The 24,073-nt window shown below is 46.1% G+C and overlaps 1 protein-coding gene across 1 annotated transcript in view; it reads right to left on the bottom strand.

The window, feature by feature from the left end:
* LOC129855576 (A disintegrin and metalloproteinase with thrombospondin motifs 10-like) overlaps nucleotides 1–24,073 on the bottom strand; it is a 57,964-nt gene that overhangs the window by 24,257 nt on the left and 9,634 nt on the right. Inside the window, exons 3-16 of the mRNA XM_055923385.1 lie at nucleotides 21,345–21,715; nucleotides 18,644–18,803; nucleotides 18,186–18,388; nucleotides 17,610–17,693; nucleotides 16,095–16,240; nucleotides 14,811–14,854; nucleotides 12,314–12,419; nucleotides 10,983–11,129; nucleotides 10,650–10,791; nucleotides 9,868–9,975; nucleotides 9,609–9,754; nucleotides 9,094–9,157; nucleotides 8,670–8,772; nucleotides 5,335–5,468 (exon numbers count right to left, since the gene is read on the bottom strand). Coding sequence (XP_055779360.1) covers nucleotides 5,335–5,468; nucleotides 8,670–8,772; nucleotides 9,094–9,157; nucleotides 9,609–9,754; nucleotides 9,868–9,975; nucleotides 10,650–10,791; nucleotides 10,983–11,129; nucleotides 12,314–12,419; nucleotides 14,811–14,854; nucleotides 16,095–16,240; nucleotides 17,610–17,693; nucleotides 18,186–18,388; nucleotides 18,644–18,803; nucleotides 21,345–21,715 — 1,958 coding nt within the window. The remainder of the gene's footprint in view (nucleotides 1–5,334; nucleotides 5,469–8,669; nucleotides 8,773–9,093; nucleotides 9,158–9,608; nucleotides 9,755–9,867; nucleotides 9,976–10,649; nucleotides 10,792–10,982; nucleotides 11,130–12,313; nucleotides 12,420–14,810; nucleotides 14,855–16,094; nucleotides 16,241–17,609; nucleotides 17,694–18,185; nucleotides 18,389–18,643; nucleotides 18,804–21,344; nucleotides 21,716–24,073) is intronic.

Raw genomic sequence — 24,073 nt, 5'->3', positions numbered from 1 at the left:
CGAAAATTCCATATAGTATCCGTAAAGGTCGTAGAAACTTGTCAAACGTTTTTAATAATCAAACCTCAGGTTGTTTTTAACATCAATAATCGATAATATTTCAACCGGACTGTAAACTATTCAATACTGGAGAGAAAGAGAATGTCGAGCATCCAGTGTCGCGCGCAAGAACTAATGGAGGGACATCCGTCTATCCACTGACGCGTTTGATAAAATCGCGCTACTTTTTCAAAATAAAAGCTTGAAACTATGTCTAAAGACTGTTCACACCCTGAGGAAGCCACAGGAAAAGGAATCTGGTTGATATCCCTTTAAAATGGAGGATAGGCAGGCAATGGAACAGGGATGTTTCAAAATAGAAGTCACTTCCGGGTTGGATTTTCTCAGGTTTTCGCTTGCAAAATCAGTTCTGTTATACTCACAGACAATATTTTGACAATTTTGGAAACTTTAGAGTGTTTTCTATCCTACTCTGTCAATTATATGCATATTCTAGCATCTGGACCTGAGAAATAGGCAGCTTACAATAAGAAAGTTATTTTTCCAAACATAAAAATTCTGCCCCCTAGCTTCAAGAGGTTTTAAGGCTCAGGTGAAGTATATTTGGTCAGACAGATGTCAAGCTGCGTTTGAGAATGTAAAGTCACTTGTGCTCTTCCCCAGTGCTTGTTGCCCCTTGTTTGAATGATCCGTTCATACTCCATGTAAATTCTAGTAATGTAGGAGTTGGCGCTGTTCTGTTGCAGGCAGATGTCCAAGGGCTGGACCGTCCAATTAGTTACTTCTCTAAGAAGTTTAACTCGTACCAGCTCAATTATTCTGTGTTAGAGAAGGAACCACTTGCGTTTATTTGGGCTCTCCAAAATTTCGATGTGTTTGTTGGTTCAGGTGGCACCTCTCTCATGGTGTACACAGATCATAATCCCTTGACGTTTCTGCGGACCTTGCAGAACCCTAATCAGAGGCTTATGAGGTGGGCGCTGTTTTTGCAGCCGTACAGTTTGGACATTCGCCATATTAAGGGCAAATAAAATGTCCTTGCTGATGCCTTGTCCCATGCTCTCATGCCATAGTTTTGTTATTGTTTTGGGCAACTTGTCTGTCCTCTCCTGTCCCCCTCTTGTTTCCCCGACTCTGTCTCTCTTTCTCTACCTCTTAAAATGCTCCTTAGGATCAGAGGTTGCTAAGGTGGGAGAGGGAGGGTTGTTTCTGTTTTAGGTTTGTGGTGGAACACCACTCTTAAGGGGGGGGGGTGTCTCCCACTCTGTCTGCTGGGATCTCCTGTTTGGTAGTCTGTTGTTGCAGGAGGCCAGTGGGCAGAGCTGGGAGGATTGTCAGCTGATATGGCACACCTGGGCAGGTTTGGCCTGCAGACTATAAAGGGTGGCCACATCAGCCAACACTCTCTCTCTTCCCTGACTGGCAGGCTGGCTTCCACCACCTTTTGGTTTTCTGATCTGTTTTCACCATACAACACGGTAAACGTGCTGAGTTGGTTGAATTCATTGAAAGTTATTCTGCACTGTTGTCTGATACGCCCTCTCGTACTCATCTCATTGAGCATGGTGTTGATGTTGGAGATGCTTAGCCAATAATGCAGCGCTTCTACCGTGTTTCTCCTGAGGCGCAAGCACTTAGACGCAGAAGTCTGGGCCTGCAGGATATAAAGGGTGGCGACATCAGCCAACACTCTCTTCCCTGACTGGCATGCTGGCTTTGTCCACCTTTAGTTTTTTTTGTCTATTTTCACCAGACAATCCCCTCTCCACTCATCCACACACTGCATACACTACTGATCCTACAGACGTCCACAGCTTATGTTACGTTTTGTATTTATTATTTAGTTTAATAAATGTATTCCTTTTTACATTTAAGTCATGCATGGCCTCCCTTTGTTGTTCCTCTAATCACTCTGACATCAATGCAAATGTAATCGAAAATCTAATCAAACACTTCATGAGAGCCCATGAGCTCATGTTGCGCAACATTTGTATAGGCTTGAGAAAACAGTATAAAAACAGGAGGATCCCATCAGGTTTCTATGTGCTAGGTCTAGTATATTTATTTCTCAACTTTCCAAATATTAAGCACATTGCTTTTCAACAGGAGTAGCCTACCTGGCTGGCATGAAAAGTAACTGCGGGAAAAGCACCCTCCATTTGGTATTTAAGTGCATAGGTTGAAATGTATGTTTTTGACAGGTGCATGATAATGGTCCAATCAAAACTAATTTCACATGTATATGTAAAGACATGATTAAATTGAGAACAGTCTGATGGGTGACAATATTATCACTTGTGAATGATGTATTATCACTAATGTTATCACTTATTATCACTGATGCCCAGCGAGTGCACTCTATGGCAAGAATAAGCGCATGCCTTTGTGCTACTTTTTCAAATCATAGTGGCACACATATAGCCTAGCCCATATACCTATATGTTTTGACAAAGTTTGTATCACAACTAAAGTGGCCAAATAGCCTACAGAACCTAGTCAAACATATTCTTATAAGCCCTTTCAAATCAAATCGAATTTTATTGGTCACATACACATGGTTAGCAGATGTTAATGCGAGTGTAGTGAAATGCTTGTGCTTCTAGTTCCGACCATGCAGTAATATCTAACAAGTAATCTAACAATTTCACAACTACCTTATACACACACACACAAGTGTAAAGGAATTATTAAGAATATGTACATATAAATATATGGATGAGCGATGGCCGAACGGCATAGGCAAGTAGATGTTATAGAGTACAGCATATACATATGAGATGAGTAATGTAGGGTATGTTAACATTATATAAAGTGGCATTGCTTAAAGTGACTAGTGATACATTTATTACATCCAATTTTTTATTATTAAGTGGCTAGAGATTTTAGTCAGTATGTTGGCAGCAGCCACTCAATGTTAGTGATGGCTGTTTACCTTGAGATAGCTGTTTTTCAGTCTCTCGGTCCCAGCTTTGATGCACCTGTACTGGCCTCGCCTTCTGGATGATAGCGTGGTGAACAGGCAGTGGTTCGGGTGGTTGTTGTCCTTGATGATCTTTTTGGCCTTCCTGTGACATCGGGTGGTGTAGGTGTCCTGGATGGCAGGTAGTTTGCCCCCAGTGATGCGTTGTGCAGACCTCACTACCCCCTGGAGAGCCTTACGGTTGTGGGCGAAGCAGTTGCCGTACCAGGCGGTGATACAGCCCGACAGGATGCTCTCGATTGTGCATCTGTAAAAGCTTGTTTTTGGTGACAAGACAAATTTCTTCAGCCTCCTGAGGTTTAAGAGGCACTGTTGCACCTTCAACACGCTGTCTGTGTGGGTGGACCATTTCAGTTTGTCCGTGATGTGTACCCCGAGGAAATTATAACTTTCCATCTCCTCCACTACTGTCCCGTCGATGTGGATAGGGGGGTGCTCCCTCTGCTGTTTCCTGAACTCCACAATCATCTCCTTTGTTTTGTTGACGTTGAGTGTGAGGTTAATTTCCTGCCACCACACTCCGAGGGCCCTCACCTCCTCCCTGTAGGCAGTCTCGTCGTTGTTGGTAATCAAGCCTACCACTGTAGTGTCGCCTGCAAACTTGATGATTGAGTCGGAGGCGTGCATGGCCAAGCAGTCATGGGTGAACACGGAGTACAGGAGAGGGCTGAGAACGCACCCTTGTGGGGCCCCAGTGTTGAGGATCAGTGGGGTGGAGATGTTGTTTCCTACCCTCACCACCTGGGGGCATCCCGTCAGAAAGTCCAGGACCCAGTTGCACAGGGCGGGGTCGAGACCCAGGGTCTCGAGCTTAATGACGAGTTGAGGGTACTATGGTGTTAAATGCTGAGCTGTAGTCAATTAACAACATTCTTACACAGGTATTCCTCTTGTCCAAATGGGTTAGGGCAGTGTGCAGTGTCATTGCGATTACGTCGTCTGTGGACCTATTAGGGTGGTAGGCAAATCGTGTGTGAAAACAAGAGTTTTGACTGGCCGCTATTTATAAGAGGATCCCAGCTTTCTTATGCTGCTATATTTATTGCTCAATTCTTAAAATGAAGCACATTAATTCGCTTTACAACCGATGTAGTCTACATAGGTGGCGTGTGAGTTTCAAGTTTGGGGCAAAAATTCCACAAATTAGCAAGGCACACCTGTTAATTGAGCTGGTTGAGAGAATGCCAAGAGTGTGCAATGCTGTCATCAAGGCAAAGGGTGGCTACTTTGAAGAATCTAAAATATAAAATGTATTTTGATTTGTTTAACACATGACCCAACTACCTCATCCCCATAGTGTTTATTTTTCCTCCTTTGCACCCCAGTATCTCTACTTGCAAATTCATCTTCTGCACATCTATCACACCAGTGTTTAATTGCTAAATTGTAATTATTTCACCACTATAGCCTTACCTCCCTAATCTTACTTCTTTTGCACACACTGTATATAGACTTTTCTATTGTGTTATTGACTCTACGTTTGTTTATTCCATGTGTAACTCTGTGTTCGTGTCGCACTGCTTTGCTTTATCTTGGCCAGGTCGCAGTTGTAAAGGAGAACTTGCTCTCAACTGGCCTACCTGGTTAAATAAAGGTGAAATATATATATTTATTTTTTCCTGTATGTGTTATTTTATAGTTTTGATGTCTTCACTATTATTCTACAATGTCGAAAACAGTAAAAATAAAGAAAAACCCTTGAATGTGTAGCTGACTTTACTTTATTGAAGAAAAATGTACTTATTATGACTGAGATAGTGGTTGTGTAAGTGGTTGTCCCACCTAGCTATCTTGAGTTGAACGCACTTTACTGTAAGTCGCTCTGGATAAGAGTCTGTTAAATGACAAATGTCAATGTAAATTTATCAGCCAAAACATGACACAAAGAACGTAGATAATGTAAAATAGGGTCTAAGCTACAACATATGCGAACATTAGATAATTACACATTAGACAATTGACGTTAAGGTAAAAAAATAACCAAATTTGTATTAAATAACATTTATTTCCAGCAATTATAAAATAGTTTGACAACACTGTTTGCAAGCTTTAAATGATATCAATCTCAACCGTTTCTCTTTTCCAGTGATGAAGGCAAGGATGGTGGGTTATACAAAATGGGTCTTTGACAACCTCTATCTCCTGATTGTTTTGGCATTCAGGTATGAAAAGTCACTTTCTGACCACTTCTACAATGAGCAAATATGTATGGAAGGTTTCGTTCAAATCAAAAGGGGCACTGTCAAAAAGTGATTGAATTCAAATGGATTTACCATTCATCAAGACGAGTAGGAGGATGGGAGGGAGGAAAAGAGGGAGATAAATGAGGGATAGAAAGGACAGAACAGTCTCACCTTGCACTCTCCGTTCACACAGACATCCAGAGAGTCGTCTCGACATGGCGTCCCGTCCACCACAGCCGGAGCACGCTCTGTGTAGAAGTTATATCCCTCCGCCAGGCAGTTCAGAGAGCAGGACTTCACTCCACCTGGTCAACAGAGCAGCACAGAGAAGAGGAACATGAGACAATAAATCAATACAGGCAAACACCAACAGATCCCTCATTCAATTTAGATTTCTGAGGTAAGCCCAAGTGGGACTTGAACCCGCAACCTTACGTCTGTCAGTCCAATATCTAAGCCATTACAAAAAGATCTTGACAAGAACCCATATGTTTTGGCAAGGACTTGACAATACCATAAGAAATAAGTCAGAGATTATTAAGAGCTGTACATTTCATTAGGTGTCATGTAAACAACACATAGCCAGATAAAGAGCTAGTTTGAGGGCCTCCTGAGTGGCTCAGCGGTCTGAGGCCTTACTATAGACTTGGGTTCATTCCCGGGCTGAGCCATAACATGCCGTGGCCGGGAGACCCATAGGACGGCGCACAATTGGCCCAGCGTCATCCAGGTTAGGGGAGGGTGGGGCTTTACTTGGCTCATCGCGCTCTAGCGACTCCTTGTGGCAGGCCGAGTGCCTGCAGGCTGACCCCGGTTGCCAGTTAAATGGCGTTTCCTCTGACACATAGGTGCGGCTGGCTTCCAGGTTAAGCTGGCGGGTGTTAAGGAGCGCGGTTAGGCAGGTCATGTTTCGGGGGATGCACAACTCTACCTTCACCTCTCCCGAGCCAGTTAGGGAGTTGCAGTGATGAGACAAGAGTAAAATTGGGGAGAAAATGGGAGGGTAAAGAAAAAATAAGAGCTAGCTTGAGTTGACCAGAGAAGCAGCTGTGGAGGTCCCCTATATGATCCCATCTGCAGCATCCAGCAGAGACAACACTAAACTCAGCCATTTATATAGTTCACACACTGTTTCCCGTATCATTTCATTGCTCAAACATGTGTTTGTATGCCGCTCTGCTGCCGTGTCGTGTTAGCAACATTAACGGCAACACAAAATTTTGGGTGAAGCACAATACAATGAATCCAGCCGTTCACCTTCATTACTGAGAAACCCCACAGGCTGCTCTAATGTGTCTGATGGCCACGCATGGTATTTTAATGAGCTTTGGGTTTTATGTTCGATGCAGTTAATTTGTTCTCCCACAGCTGTAAGGACTCGGGTGCCAAAAGCAGAGAGGGAGGTAGAGGGAGGAGAGCACAGTTTGGATTGCTAACATCAAGAGAACAAGCAGCTGAATGTGATTAAGTCCCCCCCCCCCCACCCACAACCACACAAAAGCTCACAACAAAAAAACAGAGGGTGCTAACAGAAATAGTGCATCTCTCAGCAGATTCCTTGAGAAAGCGGAACGTGGTTATCATGCAGACTAGCACAAAAACTGACAGGGAGAGAGGAAAGAGAGAGAGACAGGAAAGAGAGAGAGAGGGAGGAGAAAGAGAGGGAGGAGAGAAAGAGAGAGGAAAGAGAGGGAGGAGAGAAAGAGAGGAGAGAGAGAGAGAGAGGGGGGGGGGGGGGGACTGGGGGCGGGGTTATTTGTGCACTGACAGGTGCTCTCATTTCTGCCACATTACTGAGCATGCCAGCAACCACACTGAGCTTTCTTACTGGCTGACAAGGCCAATCAATGTCTCAGCACGGAAACACACCAGCACACCTGCTCCCACATACATACACACACATACAATGCAACACAACAGAACCACACACATGGTCTCACTTTACTCACCATCCTTTGGTCAGCATTATAACCTGGCCAGGCTCTGGTCATGTGAGAGCAGGAATAAAGTGCTAATCATGCCCTAAACAACTGGCAGTCACAACCAGGACCTGGAAGGACCAGGAAGCAGACTTTCCACTAAGTCTCCCAGGAAGCCTCTCTCAGCCAGGGTGTCATAGCCCACCACAACCCCCCTCACAACCCCCCTGCAGCCTGGGTGAGCAGCCGTGCACTAACATATCACTTTATGGGCCTTAACAAGTATTCTAATACTGCCACGGCTGTGCACTAGCCAAATATACCCCTTTCCAGCTAGTTCCACTGTTTGAAAAGTTGACTTTGTGCTGGCACTCTAGATACAGGTACACTATGTGCTGCCTGCGAGGCTAGCGGACGATAACGTGGTGGGATGATGGAAAACTCTAACTCCCATGGTGCTGTGCTTTGGCATGCCTGCTTCCAGTCTGAAGCGAAACAGGTTTGGATGCTGGATGGATGGATGCGGGCTGACTGACTGACTTGGGGGGCCTGCTGGAGGAAGGCTGCCTGCGAAGGTTGTTGGACTGAGTGCAACAATGTGAATGGCTCATGCCTCAAAAAACAAACATGACTGCTAAAACGCTGCACACTTTATTTAATGAACTGTCCTTGGCTGTCTGAGCCAAGCCCGACGGCTTGCTAGAGGTGTCTGAGTACAGGACAGAGAGAAGGAAAGAGGAAATGAGCAAGAGAGGGGGAAGAAAGCAGGATAGAGACAGAGAAAGAAAGAGGAATGGGGAGTGAAGGAGTGAGTGAGTGAGGGGAGAGAAGGGGGCTGGGATGTGGGATCTGGACCTAACGCAGGGCAGACCATGGCACAGCTAGTATTTTAACAGTTGCAAGGGATTTCCATTGTAAAATCAGCTGACTTGATGAAAGAAGCACTTGTTGCCTGGAGTTGGAGAGGGTCTCTCTGTAAGCCATTATGTTATTGGACTGGTAGATTAAAGGCAGTTATGTCGTCGAAAGTATTTATCTTTTGCGTCCAGCGCAGCGCTCATCAAGCACAGGAATTCCAGCTGGGGATAGACTTTCCAGAACAAGCATATGGGAGCCAGACAGTAAACTTTCTTCAGCTTTCCCCTCTTCTTTTCTGCTCTCCCCTCTTCCCTTTCTGGGCCCACTGTCTGGCAGTACTCTGCTGCTCAGCTCCCTCCCTCCATCTGCTGCTGCTCAGCTCCCTCCCTCCATCTGCTGCTGCTCAGCTCCCTCCCTCCATCTGCTGCTGCTCAGCTCCCTCCCTCCCTCCCTCCATCTGCTGCTGCTCAGCTCCCTCCCTCCCTCCCTCCATCTGCTGCTGCTCAGCTCCCTCCCTCCCTCCATCTGCTGCTGCTCAGCTCCCTCCCTCCATCTGCTGCTGCTCAGCTCCCTCCCTCCATCTGCTGCTGCTCTGTTCTCTATCTGGAAACTCCAGGTGTGTCTGCTCTAATATCAGCTCTCTCCATATCTACAGACGTTTTCATTACATCTCTGTAATGATGTAACACAACCTGCTGTGGAGGAGGTACACACACATACTGCACCCACCTCCCCTGTAGGGTTTCCAGGTGTAGAATTTCCCCCGGAAAGTAACGTTGTCGAAGTCGGAGCACTGAATCTCCCGGAAATCCTGAGAGCCTGCAGGGCACTCCTAAAACAGACACACAGAGCGGCACAGAACAGCTGTATGTCAGTCAAATCTCAGGCCCCCACTGTATCCCCTCCCTTGTCTCTCTCGCTGCCAGCAGTCATTTACAGTAAGACTGAACTCACAGTAGCCTCCACACTCCACCACATATATACACACACACAAAGTGAGGGCTTCAGTTCGGGGCTGGGCAGGCTGCGGTTAATTAGGTCAGTCCGAGAGCTGTAGATCTGAGTTGAGAGCTGGGCCTGGCCAGGATGAGTATGTGATGGTACTGTAGGCCTTTCAGAGAGAGCTGCTGCTTCGCTCTGCTCCACCACTCACGTCAATATTGCATGATCTGAAGCGCTTCCTCTCTCCCAGACAATACTTTCCACCAATGGTTGGCCTGGAACCAGAAAAGCAAAGGCGAAACACATCTGAGTGCAATTTAACAATAACTCCCCAATGACACTGGCTTCTATTCTCCTCCCGCCTGGCTGGCCGGGCTCTACCACCCTGTTTCAATCTCAAACAGTCTGTCTTTTTATTAGTTAGCTATCCAAGCCAATCAAACTCCTCAGTAGAAACACCAGAGAGAAGTCAGTTTGCCACTATCTGTGTTAAAACTTTATTACGGCTGTCATTGTCGCACGTAGGTGATTATAGTGGGGTGTTAAAATGATTGGTGGTAGACTGATATCTCTCATCCTCAACAAACAGTTGTGCTTCGAAGTTAGGAAGAGCCAGCCAGATACAATCCTATGACTTTACAGTCATACAGTGGCTGGGAATCAAATGGCAAATCCCTAAAGACAGAGTTGAGATCCACATCACCCTCCATCTGCAGCACCACTCACCTGGGGCTGTCACAGTGGCGGATGGAGGAGGACACTCCTCCCCCACAGGTACGGCTGCACTCTTCCCAGGGAGTCCAGAGACCCCAGCCGCCGTCCACCCCCTCTGGCCACGTCCCGTAGACCACACACAACCTCTTATAGCACCACTAAAATACACACACAGGGGAGGGACAAGCTGTGGAAGTACTGAAATTTCAAATTGACATTTGCACACCAAACACCCCCATTTCTGCTGGTAATGGAACATCCCAGTGTTTACCCCTTTCTCTATGGTATTGGTTTGACAAATGGTTCCTTCGGCGGCGGGTATGCTGCTGGTGATGCAGCGGTTGCTCTTGCTCATGCACCACAGCTCGCTGCAGACTTCCTGCAGGCACAGAGAGCTGTCAGAGTGCGTCCATTTCAGCTCATATAGAGACAACAGGCCCTGATGAGCCCAGCCAGGAGATCCTACTGACACGGAGCAGACGGCACCAGGTTGGTTCAACTACCTCTGGTCTCTGTGGTCCTAATGTATTTAAGACTTATGGCATTGTATTTTATTGTACACATATGCTCTGACTACATAGTATCAATGATAATGACACTATAAAGTGCTATTTTGTTCCAGATGTCTGTTCACTCAGCTGTCGGGCCAATAAAATAGACTGTCTAATAAAATAAAGGTAGCACAAGACTTCTTCATAAATTCTTAACACATGGGGACAAAATCCTGTGGGACTGGATAACAAAAGGGGGAAAAAAACCTCTAGCTGGGAGACAAATAAATATCAGTCAAAATCCAGTGGCTACTCCGTCTGCCATCATGCTGCCCTGATCAGGGTGGGCAGAGAGCCAGAGATATGCCAGAGGACAATCTGCACATGGTACTAGTGGATCAGACAGTTGATTGGAGCATGGCACTTGCAACACCAGAGTTGGGAGTTTAATTCCTACACGGGCCACACATACAGTACTGAATGTATCTGCCTGGTAGAAATGACCATACAGCCTTATCAAGCGAGTTCGAGGAGGAGGAAGATGAGGAAGGTGATTAGGTACCCCGTATTTACACTGCCGAGACTTCACTCCATATTGGAAGCGGCACTGCTCGTCTGCATCGTAGGCCTGGCCGGGGGCCGTGGTGGGGTACACAAACTCCTGCTTGGGGGGGACGTTGTTGAGACAGGAACCCATGCCTGAGCTACAGGGATACAAACAGGAGAAGACCCTGAAAAAGAGCTCCAAAACCAACAAAGATGGACGTTACCTCACTTGGAATGCACCCAGTTAATCTACCCCACAATAAACTCATGATCAACTTTATAACTCCTTATGCTTCCACTTTGTTGTACTGTATGTCCTGTGTATTGACAGTGACAGCTGTACACTCACTCCAGGAAGTTGGTGATGTAGTCTCGGCTGCAGGCAGACCAGACAAAAGGGTTGGTCTTCATGGTGATGTGTGCAGCCATCAGCTTGGCTGTCTCCTGACTGCGGGAGCCGCAGGCGTTACCCACTCCGTCATGGTTCATCCCAAACCTGCAAGGAGAGAGAGATGGTACTGTGTTGATATATCACCTGGTTAACTGAGTAAGTGTGAAATATTGGGGTATTGGTATTTAGCAAAAGGCACGTTTTTTTTACTCATATATCATCTCTGTTAAACTCGTATTAACACCATGAGCTCTGTGCAGATTTAACAGACAGCAAAGTATCTCTGTGCTCTGCTTTCACACACACACACACACACAGTTAAAGACAAGGCCCGCCGTCTAGACAGCCCCAGGGTATAAGCACCCCATCCAGTTCAAAGGTACCTGGACTAGCCATTATGGGGGAGCACCAATGGGTTTGCCACCTGTGAAAATACCTCTGAAGCCTGTGTGCACACGTAGGTAAATGGCACACTCAATTACATTGCAAAAATAGTGGATTTTCAAAAATGATACCAAGTAATGGCTTTCGAAAGGAAAACATCAGAATCCTCTTTAATGGCAGGCAATGAAGAGGCTTGGAAATGTCCAGTGGAGCATGTCTGATGTTACTCAGGCATACACCTAGATAAATATGTATGCATGAGTAAGTGAGGCAGAGGCAGATCGGCTGGTATGCCAGGCCAGCAAGTAAAACAAAGTGTCTTGGAGGGAAGGTACAAAAGAAATGCCTACTGCCAGGCACTGTGGTAGGCCCAGAATGAAATACTGTACCGGCCACACTCGTAACTTGTTCCACTTGTTATAAATAGCACATGACTGAAAGAAAATATAAAGTTATTAACACGTTCTCAATTGATGGAAATTACTCATGGAGGTAGTTACGTAACTTCTCCCTCTGGTACGGCTCTAATCTAACAGCAATCTCACTAGGAGGTTGGGCTTTGGATAAGTTTAGCTCAGGTCAGCCCAGGCCAGGGGTGCTTGGGTAAGGGAAGGGTGCAGGGGGGTGTAAGGGAAGAAAGGCAGGGCCAGAAGCCAGGACCAGAAGCCAGGGACAGGGGCAGGGTCTCCTGTGTTGGGTCACAGGTAACACCAGTGAAAGAGTGGTCTGTTGAAACAGTGCAGGTCCATAAAGCAGAAACAGAGCCTAACGCCAAAGGGTGTGTGTGTCAAAGGTGTGTTTATGATGACTGTGACGAAGGCTAGAACTGGGGCTCTGATGATTTTCCTGGTCAGGTCCCGTGGTCAGAAAAAGGGTAATATAGGTGATGTGGGCGAGCTCCTTACGTGTGTCCTATTTCATGGGCGATGGTGAATGCTGTGGCCAGGCCGATGTCCTCGTTGATGCTGCAGCTCCTCTCTGGCTCACACATCCCTCCCACTGGTGCTAGACCTGGAACAGAGAGACACACAATACTGTCAATAGCATAGCCATACATGTCCATTCACATTCATGCATACAGAGATTATGCAAATGTCAAAATACATACAGTTACATGCTAACACATAACATACATAGGTAACTGACAAAATAAAGGAAACAACAACATAAAGTGTCTTACACTATATATACAAAAGCATATGGACCCCCTTCAAATTAGTGGATTCGGCTATTTCAGCCACACCCGTTGTTGGCAGGTGTATAACATCGAGCACACAGCCATGCAATCTCCATAGAGAAACATTGGCAGTAAAATGGCCTTATTGAAGAGCTCAGTGACTCAACGTGGCACCGTCATAGGATGCCACCTTTCCAACAAGTCAGTTCGTCAAATTTCTGCCGTGCTAGAGCTGCCCCAGTCAACTGTAAGTGCTGTTATTGTGAAGTGGCAAGCCACACAAGCTCACAGAATGGAACCGCCAAGTGCTGAAGCGAATAACGCTTAAAATTGTTTGTCCTCAGTTGCAACGCTCACTACCGAGTTCCAAACTGCCTCTGGAAACAACGTCAGCACAAGAACTGTTCGTCGGGAGCTTAATGAAATGGGCTTCCATGGCCGAGCAGTCACACAAAAGCCTAAGATCACCATGCACAATGCCAAGTGTCGGCTGGAGTGGTGTAAAGCTCGCCGCCATTGGACTCTGGAGCAGTGGAAACGCAATCTCTGGAGTGATGAATCATGCTTCACCATCTGGCAGTCCGACAGACGAATCTGTGTTTGGCGGATGCCAGGAGAACGCTACCTGCCCGACCTCGAGATCGGTGTGGAAGAACTTGACTGGCCTGTACAGAGCCCTGACCTCAACCCCATTGAACACCTTTGGGATGAATTGGAACGCCGACTGCGAGCCAGGCCTAATCGCCCAATATCAGTGCCCGACCTCACTAATGCTCGTGGCTGAATGGAAGCAAGTCCCCGCAGCAATGTTCCAACATCTAGTGGAAAGCCTTCCCAGAAGAGTGGAGGCTGGTATAGCAGCAAAGGGGGGACCAACTCCATATTAATGGCCATGATTTTGGAATGAGATGTTCAAAGAGCAGGTGTCCACATACCTTTGGTCATGTAGTGTAATAGGGCATTGTGCCACCAGAACAACTTCAATGTGCCTTGGCATTCTACAAGTGTCTGGAACTCTATTGGAGGGATGCGACACCCTTCTTGGTGTTTCGTTGATGGTGGTAGAAAACGCTGTCTCAGGGGCCACTCCAGAATCTCCCATAAGTGTTCAATTGGGTTGAGAACTGGTAACTGACACACATACATACATACATACATATATATATTAAACCCCCTTTGAGAACCCTCTTTCAAAGTCACTGAGATCTCTTCTTGTAGCCATGGTAGTGAAAATAATGGGCAACTGGGCATTTTTATACTTGACCCTAAACATGATGGGATGTTAATTACTTAATTAACTCAGGAACTACACTTGGGTGGAAGCACCTGCTTTCAATCTACTATGAATCCCTCAGTTACTCAAGTGTTTCCTTTATTTTGGCAGTTACCTTTATATATCTATATAAACTTAACCAACACCTAAAAACCTAGATTCTGCATCTACATGTCAGTCTAAAGGCGTCAGCATGCTTTAGTTCGGCTGGCTGTTAGCTGTACTCGACTAGCCCAACAGAACGAGTGCGCTCGCATACTCCTTTAAAAGACCTTCGCTTGAAAAACGAGAAAAAAACGGCAATAGTATTGTTTGTCTGTTAAAAAAGTCTGAATTAATCTAAGATAACTCAAGAAATCTGTCATTAACTTTGACGTTTTTGTCGAAGTGATCTTAGCTGCGCAATTTTACATCTAACTAAGATGTTCAGTGCAGTATTTTTCAATAAAAAAAATGTGCATGAAAACGAGTCGTCTCTCGTTGCATGACAACAAATACTTTATTGACGAATCACTGACGAAGGGGCGTAGACTTCGGATGAAAACTTGGCATACCTCCAGAAAAAAATGTATGTGCCTACACAACCAAAAAAAAACGAATCGAAGTCCAAAACGAACAAAAACGTCACTAAATGTCGTTATAATATATGCACGAACTCTACTGAACTGTTTTGGCTGGGAAGCATGCGGACGCCTTAAGACTGTGCTAGTCAGTCTTGCTGGTCAGTCAGCTGCAGCAGAGATACGGTAGTTAAGTACTTAATAGTGAGGGAGTGCGAAGTGAGAATGAGGGCAGTTTTCTGAGTCACATCCCCTCCCCTGGCTGCTCTAGATTATATATAGTCTGACAGTGAAGCTCAGTGCTTCCCAACAAGCGGCCTGTGTGCAGTGTGTGTAACCAGGGTTAGCCCTGTCCTGGGCTGGGCGGGGGCAGGTTTGACCAGATGTCCTACCTAGAGTTCCACATGGCTTGTTCTTGTAGATGCAGATGTCGTACCTGGGAACAGCAAGGAAAATAAACCAGGCCATTTACTCAAATTAATACTCTGACAGTCGGTGCTTCCACACCCTGACAGGTACTCACACTTAAACATACATTGAGCAAAAAGCATTCAGACGCGTAATCACACACACAGACTCTCTCTCTCACACACACAAACACGCATGCACACAGACATCCACTCTTTCTCTCCTCTCTCTTCTCTCTCTTTGTCTCTCCCTCCCTCTCTTTCTCATCTCTCTCTCTCCCATTTCCCCCTCTCTTTCTCTCTCCCTCTCTCTCTCAGAGGCACTTATGGACACACAACAGATTTGATAAGTGACTGATACGGTCTGAACAATGGCAGGAAATAAAAGGATGGTTACTGCAGTGTCCTCTGGACATTTTCAATCCCTCTTTGATAATAGCTTTCATATAAATAACCTATTTTCACAGATCAAACATCCCAAGGCACTCCAAGAAAAGAGAATACAAGCGAGTAGGAACAGGGGCCCATGCATGGGCAGAGCAGCGTTTTTCAGTGAATGGTGCTCTGTTGTATCTCTCTACAGTATTGTGTTACTGCTGTTGCTGTTTTCCCCCTAAATAGAGCGCCTCACTATTTCTGAAACTATACTTTGCTTCCTTGGCCCGGCTCAGGGCTGTCAGATTCAAGGCAGCTGTACTCTGAATCCTTCCTTCTCTCTCTCTCTCTCTCTCTCTCTCTCTCTCTCCCTCTCTCTCTCTCTCTCTCTCTCTTTCTCTCACTACCTCTTTCGTTCTTTCTCCCTCCCTCTCCACAGCGTTCTCCCTCCAGATACTCAGTTGAGCAGAACAGCCTAGGGTTCGTCACTCCAGACAGGACCAGACACAAATGCACACTTGGCAAAAATGAGAGGCCATGGGGCAAGAGAAGGAGCCAGTGAACTCAGAGGGCAGAATATGGAGTCAGTTCTTACTAAAACCCTAATCCAAAGAAGAATAAATTGAGCAATGGGAGACTTATTATCTTTTCCAATTGACTCAATAGTGGATCGTTAAGGAATTAGGCTAGAGAGGGTTTAATTATGTGCATTGACAATGCTAGCTTGTGCCTTTTGGTACTAAGAGCAGTATTCTGTCTTGAGACCTGTGCACTTATCTCGAATTCTTGCGCAAGTCTCCCATTGAGGTCAATGAAAGACTTATGTGAAAGTCCGAGTTGTGCATGCTTATCTCACTGAATCACTAAGAATGTTCCGGTGCTGTGAGTGCTGACCTGGTGATGAGCACGGCAGTGTCGTGGTGAGCGATGCCGTTGTCTGGGATGGCATTCCCGTTGCCATTCCGGTTCTGGATGGATTTCTGCCACTTACAGAAGCTGTCCAGGGACTTCCCTGCATGGTGGTTGATCTCTAGAGTCGGCTGACAGAGACAGAGAGGGAACACAAACTGAAATCAACATAATCTGGAAGTGTACAGTGAAATAATCAAATTACTGTATAATCACCTTCAGGTTTTCATAGATGTGCCACTTTTACTATCTGCAACGACCTGACAATAATTTACAAGCCAGAAGGAGTAATGAGACAGACATTCCCCATGTGGACCAATAATACATTTTCACTACATAAACAGAATTTACCAGTTCAACCATAGCTGTGCAATGAGCCTAGTATTAAGCAGCCCAGCCCTCTGCCACGGGGCTATTGGACTGAGCTGATGAGGACATGAGCTCCCTCTGCTTTGCTCTCTCGCTGCCATTAGCCGCCTTGGCAGAGGGGAGGGAATGCTCTCCTGGCCACAGCTGGGTAAGGCTCGTAACACAGGAATGCCCATGGTGGTGACATAACTAGTAATTGTCTCATCCCACAATCCTTCATCTCTGGGCTCAGTGGGCTGGCTAGTCTATTTTGTTTTCCAGGGGCAGTTTTCAGCTGGAAATGACAGACCCGCTCCGCTCTTCTCAGCAAGACTACTTTTGGTCTTACCCTAACCTCAACAGACCGAACAGCAAGAATAATACTAATACTACTGCTAATGATCATAACATTTATTTATTCATTTCTTTCTTTGTCAGATGACATATGCCCGGGGCAAATTACAGGGGATTATTTTCAGCTGTCTAGTATGAATCATACAGGTTGTTATTAGACTGCCACAGTGTCTTCACCGCAAAACCCCTAGTCCCCCTCTAATACCATTTGAATCATCCGTACGAAGGCTTATTAGGTCCACATTACGCCAGAGAGTGGAACCCTGTCCTGGCACTCAGTCTGACCGCATGCTGTTAGCAGCACGGGGCCTGGTGGACTGGACCGGGACCAAGCACTGACATGACCTTCATGTCAATCCCCAGGCAGCAGGTGGATAGGACACTGGGCCACAGTGAGGCGTGCCTGCCTGCCCGCCCGCCCCAGCTTCATATTTTGCTTTTTATTTTTATATGCACTTTTTCTAGAGACCTTTTTTCTAGGGCACTAATGTGCGTCATATCAACGACCCGAGAGGTCACCAGCAACAACAAATGCAGTCATGGCTGGGCTGCTTGGCAGGTCGCTCTCTCTCCAATGCCACAAACGGCTCCGCTTACAAGACAGTTTCCACCGAGAGCAGGGTAGGAAAGACACTTAAGCCAAGAATTTGACACAAACAAGGAGCTCATAGATGCTGGCCCGGGAAACCAAGCTGGACTGGACTGGGATGCAGAGCAGAGGCAGGGTGCATGGATGCAGACTCCACTGAGTCCATTGAAAGGCAGAGATTTTTCCAGAATGGGTCTAGAAGAGAATACCTGGTCCTCCATGAGCAGGATGAGGCGGGTCACCACGATGTTCACTGCGTTCCCCAGGCTAGAATCCTGGAACAGTTTGGCAACCTGACCTCCAGGGAAACAAGAAAAGACCAGTCTTAAAAAGAGCTGACACATCATTCATCACTACCACTTACAACCCAAGGGAAAGACACTTGTCATTATTGACACAACTTGTGTAATTTGGGTTACTTTACAATGTGCTTCTGTAGTTTCCTCTGAATGGGCTTTTGTGACAGGATGGATGCAGAGCAGTAAAATAAGGCCAACCATTCATTAAAGGCATTTCAGACATGAGTGTGTGTGTAGCCATCTGAGCGACAGGGTGTGAAGTGATATCCTGTAAAAGAAATACTACTGCAGATGTCATGACCTCAGCTACACTATCTGCAGGTGAAGACAGGAGAACCATTCAACACAGTAACAACAATCCCAGACTCAATCCTCAACACAGACACAATAAAGTGGGACAATAGGAGATTATGGGGCTTTTTCAATTTTTTTCCTGACTTTTCCACTCTGCAAGTTGTAAGTGATCTGACTCGATGTGAAACTTACAATATTCATGACAGCCAGGATGTACTGCTCGATGTCCCGGCGGCCGTGGTACCCCACCATCATCTTGTCGGCCACCACCAGTGTTTCTACGTAGCGCTCTCTGCTCACAGACCTCTTCAGGGGCAGCTGGCCTCGGCCGATGGGGTTGGAAGGAGTCTTCAGAGTCCTCTGCCACCAGGCCATGCCTTTACCTGGCTTCTCATCTGAGACACAGTCACACAGACAGAGATAGGGGCTGATGGTACTGATAGAGGAAAGGGTACACTACCTGATAAGAGCCACTCCACAACATTTTGACTGATGGTAAGAATGACATTAAGGTGAATGTATCAAAACAAGGTTATTATGCCCTGTAAACTGAGACTGCTGTACAGAGTATCATAAACTATGCTAATCCAATCGTAAGTTGGAAGTTTAAAGGGTCCTGTTGTGCCCAGTACCCAGACAGCTCTACCTACCGATGACACCACAGGACTGGTCCATGTACTGGTGGCGAAGAGATGACCTCTTGTAAACCACATGGGGGCGGCCCTTCCCCCTCTCCGTCCTAGTGAGGTTTTCGGCCGGGGTCAGAGGCTCGACGAGGTACTCTTCACCGCCCGCCACGATCACCCCCTGCTGGAAAAGCCAGGGGCCCTCTGAAGGTTGGTGGTGACGGGACAAGAACTGACATGCACGGACGTCCCTATCTCTGCTGTCTGTCAGGCCATTTACAGTAGCACTGTCTACAGCCAGCCCTGTGACACCTCATCTCCCCTCAGTGGATACACTACACTGACACTCACACAAAACCCACACACATTCACATACAGCACATACGCACACACACATAACACACACACGCATACCGACACAACATATACACGCACACACACATACACACACTTTTACACTCATCATTTGCTGTTGCTACTCTGTTCTTTATTTTACTCTTATTATGATTTATCCTGATGCCTAGTCACTATACCCTGCCTTCATGTACATATCTACCTCAAATACCTTATTATTATCTATCCTGATGCCTAGTCACTTTACCCTGCCTTCATGTACATATCTACCTCAAATACCTTATTATTATCTATCCTGATGCCTAGTCACTTTACCCTGCCTTCATGTACATATCTACCTCAAATACCTTATTATTATCTATCCTGATGCCTAGTCACTTTACCCTGCCTTCATGTACATATCTACCTCAAATACCTTATTATTATCTATCCTGATGCCTAGTCACTATACCCTGCCTTCATGTACATATCTACCTCAAATACCTTATTATTATCTATCCTGATACCTAGTCACTTTACCCTGCCTTCATGTACATATCTACCTCAAATACCTTATTATTATCTATCCTGATGCCTAGTCACTTTACCCTGCCTTCATGTACATATCTACCTCAAATACCTTATTATTATCTATCCTGATGCGTATTCACTTTACCCTGCCTTCATGTACATATCTACCTCAATACCTCATTATTATCTATCCTGATGCCTAGTCACTATACCCTGCCATGTACATATCTACCTGAAATACCTCGTTCCTCTGCATATTGATCCTGTACTCCCTGTATATAGCTCCACATTTATCTGGTACTGGTACTCCCTGTATATAGCTCCACATTGATCTGGTACTGGTACTCCAAGGATATAGCTCCACATTGATCTGGTACAGGTACTCCCTGTATATAGCTCCACATTGATCTGGTACTGGTACTCCCTGTATATAGCTCCACATTGATCTGGTACTGGTACTCCCTGTATATAGCTCCACATTGATCTGGTACTGGTACTCCCTGTATATAGCTCCACATTGATCTGGTACTGGTACTCCCTGTATATAGCTCCACATTGATCTGGTACAGGTACTCCCTGTATATAGCTCCACATTGATCTGGTACTGGTACTCCCTGTATATAGCTCCACATTGATCTGGTACAGGTACTCCCTGTATATAGCTCTATTCTTGTGTATTTTATTTTATTCCTCTTGTGTTGCTATTTTTATTTGTATTATAATTTTTAACTCTGCGTTGTTGGGAAGTGCTCGTAAGCATGCATTTCACGGTTAGGTCTACATCCGTTGTATCTGGCGCATGTGACAAATACATTTTTACTTGATTTGATTTGATACAGTACAAACTGTAACTATCCCTGGCCTGGATGATAATCATATCACTCTCTCATCAGCCTGGGCCTAAACAAACACAGGCTCTCACCTCTCTCCTAAACTGTTCTGTAGGTCAGATACATAGGGAGAGTGATCCTATCTGAGTGGGGATTCATGAGTCTACAGAGAGGAGATGGGGAGACGCTGTAACACTTCCCCTGATTAGATCTCTTGGCTGCAGCCTCCGAGGGTCACACTGAGTCTCTACAATAGCAGCGCACTTTCAGAGTGCACCTAATCCTGTAATGTGTTTAGTGATGCTCTCGTGGACACACAGCGGATTCCCTGCTGAATTAACTTATGCTAGTCTGACCACAAGTAATTATGTGTGTGGTTTATTAACACTTTGTGAGCAGATTAAATCCGTGGTTGTATTTACCCCTGTTATTATGGACCCAATTAGTTATTAGCTGTAAAGACATCACAAGAATCAATGGACAAGGAGAATGCTTTTATCTGTCAAAAGGCATATTGGAATTGTATTATTTGACTGATTTCATTATATCAAAAGGGTCTGCCGTGGGCGGTGGTGCTAGCTGGCTAGCTGGCTCGAGACAAACAGCTGTGAACATGCCTTAGTGATGTTATGAGTTGTGACCAGCAGGGGAAGTCTGGTGATAAGAAAGGGCTTTGGTAATACCTTGTTTACACAGGTGCATTACTGTTCCAGGCCTAGAATAATATGTGGCCAGACAGATGCTCTGATCTAGTCCAGGGTCAGAGCTAACCTAGTACACTGAATCATAATGTTACACTCAGAGGAATCCTCTGGAGCTCCATTAGCCCTGGGTCCTCTGAGGCCAAGGACAACAACACAACAACACAACAGGGCAACAAGACAACAGGGCAACAAGACAACAACACAACAGCACAACAGCACAACAACACAACAGGGCAACAACACAACAGGAAATCAGGACAACAAGACAAGAGACTATAAGACAACAGGCCAGTGGTGCTAGCAGTACTAGATGGGTCAAGTTCTTACCAGGCCGTTACAGTTGCTGAGAGCCACCATGCTGGAGTGGGGCTGACCCTGCAGATGGCCTACATAGAGACACTGGGGGGCATAAGGGTGGCTCCAGGCCAGACGGCCCCTCCTCCAGTACTCCACACGGAACTGGTGGGACAGCAGGCCCCCCTGCAGGGTCAAGTTGAGGAAGAAGTTAGTTTTGGGGGTGGAGAGTTGGTAGTACAGCTGGGACGGGTCCTGTTGCTGGTCCTCAGCACTGCGGTGGCTCCGCCGGTGGTGGTTGGGGCTGTCTGCACCTCCATCCAGTGTGTCCAGGGTCTCGCCCTGCGGCCCCACGCGAACCGGGATTACAATTTCATACTGGCCCAGGCTGGACAGGAACGCAGCTGGACAGAGACAGAGAGAGGAGAGAGAGAGAGAGAGAGAGAGACAGAGCACAAAGGTCAAATTTGACATTTCAATTCAACTTTGGTAAAATATACAGTATGTGCATTATCATCAAGGCTTAAAGCTCTTGAGGACAGGCCAGAGTCAGTCGTGATTAGTGAGATTCTTGAGGACTTCTCAGTCTACGCTATTCCTCCCAATGATGTTTCCATGGCAACCCTGAAATGGTATACCTCCTGTCTCCGGCTTTGCGCCCGGAGATTTATTGTCCAAACACGACGCTCCAAACACTGCACTAACAGGGGAAACGTAAACAGAAACGAGCCCAGTTTTCATCAAGGCCTTTTGCCTTGTTTTGTGGAGAAACAGCACTCCCCACTGAGAGTAAACAGGCAGGGATTAGTGTCTGTACCTTGTGTCTATGCCCGGCCTCTCTGTATACGTGGCCAGGCCAGCATAAATAAACAGCAAGCACCATTACAGCTCCCCAGACCCCTCCAACCCCTAGACCCATTTCACATCTTTCAGCACATTCTGCAACGGCCAGTTATAGGAGCTTTGAAAAACTCCCCTACACCATTTTAGACAACATACACAAATTGCCCCACATAAAAAGTCGTATTTTCATGGTATTTACACAGGAAAGCCTCATGGAGGGCTGGAGTGGACTGGGCAGCATTCAGATAAAATAGATTGATTCAAAAGTCTACTGTACACACACTCTCCTCTCCTCCATCCCCCCCTCCGCCCCTACATGGTTCCACAACTGTACAGCTGCTCCACGTGCCCTGATTGCCTGCCTGCCTGCTTTGTTCTGTGGCTCTCTCTCTGCAGCGCAGCACCAATCTGTCCAGACACAGCCACCTGATAAGCCTGTCTAATTAATGAGTGTGAGGCAGCTAGTGGGCTGACTTGGCTCCACCACTGTTTTCATAAGGCTGCCATACGGCTGTCAGTCCTCTGCCAATGAACTGTGCCCACATGTGCAGGGTACTTCAAAAGGGAAATATGGCTGGTACAATGGAAATGAGGGGAGCAAAGTTGTCTGTACAGTATAAGAGTACAGTAGGTTGGTCTGAAGGGTCGCATGGCGTCTGATCCTCTCCCAGGTCCCCTACTGGTTCAGAGACCCAGCCATCTATAGGTCATCAAACAGTGCTCATGTTATCACAAGACAACATTGGGCATAAAACTGATGGAAAGCTGCTCCCAGCTCTATGCCACCACAGGGCGAACCATTCTTCAGATTATTTTGATCTATTATCTAATCCCCAGGAGGAAGAAACTATCATTACTTACCAATAAACACAACTGGTAAAACAGAGGCCCATAAAAGAGCGCTCACCTTTTATCAAATAAACTGCCATATGCACTACCCAGGATTTGGTTTATTTGAGCTTTTAGAAGAAAGGAACCTTTAATTAGCCTCTTTAAAAATAGAAAAGGAAATGAGAACAGTGGGCCTTTTAACTGTAACGTTCCCAGACTACCTCCCTTTCTCTTTCTCTCTCTCTCTGGTCTCTCTCTCTCTCTCTGGTCTCTCTCTCTCTCTCTCTCTCTCTCTCTCTCTCTGCACCAGATGTGCTGCAGCTGTCTCTAGATTGGGCAGAGTGATGAGAGGCTCTCTGGTCTCTCTCTCCAGTCTGTCATCCATGCCTGGCTGAAAGAGTCAATCTCAGCCTCAGTCACCATAGGGCCCTGTCAGCAGTTCCTCTACTCAATGCTCATAACTCTGCTCTCAGCTCTGTCTGCCCTGTTTGTCTGTCACCATCTCTGTCTCCCTCCATGTCTCCTTGTCTGTCAGTATTTCTGCCAGTCTGTGTCTGTCTGCCTGTCTGTATCTTGTAGCCCGTCTGTCTGTTGGCCTGTCTATCTGCCTGTCAGCCAGTCTGTCTGTCTGTCTCTCAGCCTGTCTCTCAGCCTGTCTGTCTGTCTGTCTGTCTGTCTGTCATGTCTCGGCCTGGGACAGTTGACTGTCTGAGTTATGAGACTGTGGTGTGGATCCTCAGTCTGAGGGAAAAGTTATACACATATACAGTGCATCAGTGCAAAACGGTTGTTTTTTTCTTTGTATTTTCTTCTACCAGATCTATTGTGTTATATTCTCCGACATTCAATTCACATTTCCACTAACTTCAAAGTGTTTCCTTTCAAATGGTACCAAGAATATGCATATCCTTGCTTCAGGGCCAGAGCTATAGGCAGATAGATTTGGGTATGTCATTTTAGGTGCAAATTTAAAAAAAGGGGCTATCTATCCCTAAAAAGATTTATTAACAAAAGCACATTTGCGAAAAAAGCACACTCGTTTCACAAATGTCCCTAACCATAAACATCAATACCTTTCTTAAAATGAA

Source organism: Salvelinus fontinalis, chromosome 5 (assembly GCF_029448725.1).
Source record: "Salvelinus fontinalis isolate EN_2023a chromosome 5, ASM2944872v1, whole genome shotgun sequence".
NCBI classification, from domain to species: Eukaryota; Metazoa; Chordata; class Actinopteri; order Salmoniformes; family Salmonidae; genus Salvelinus; species Salvelinus fontinalis.
Note: the sequence above shows the minus strand (reverse complement) of the source record. Positions and strands in the feature narration are given on the sequence as shown.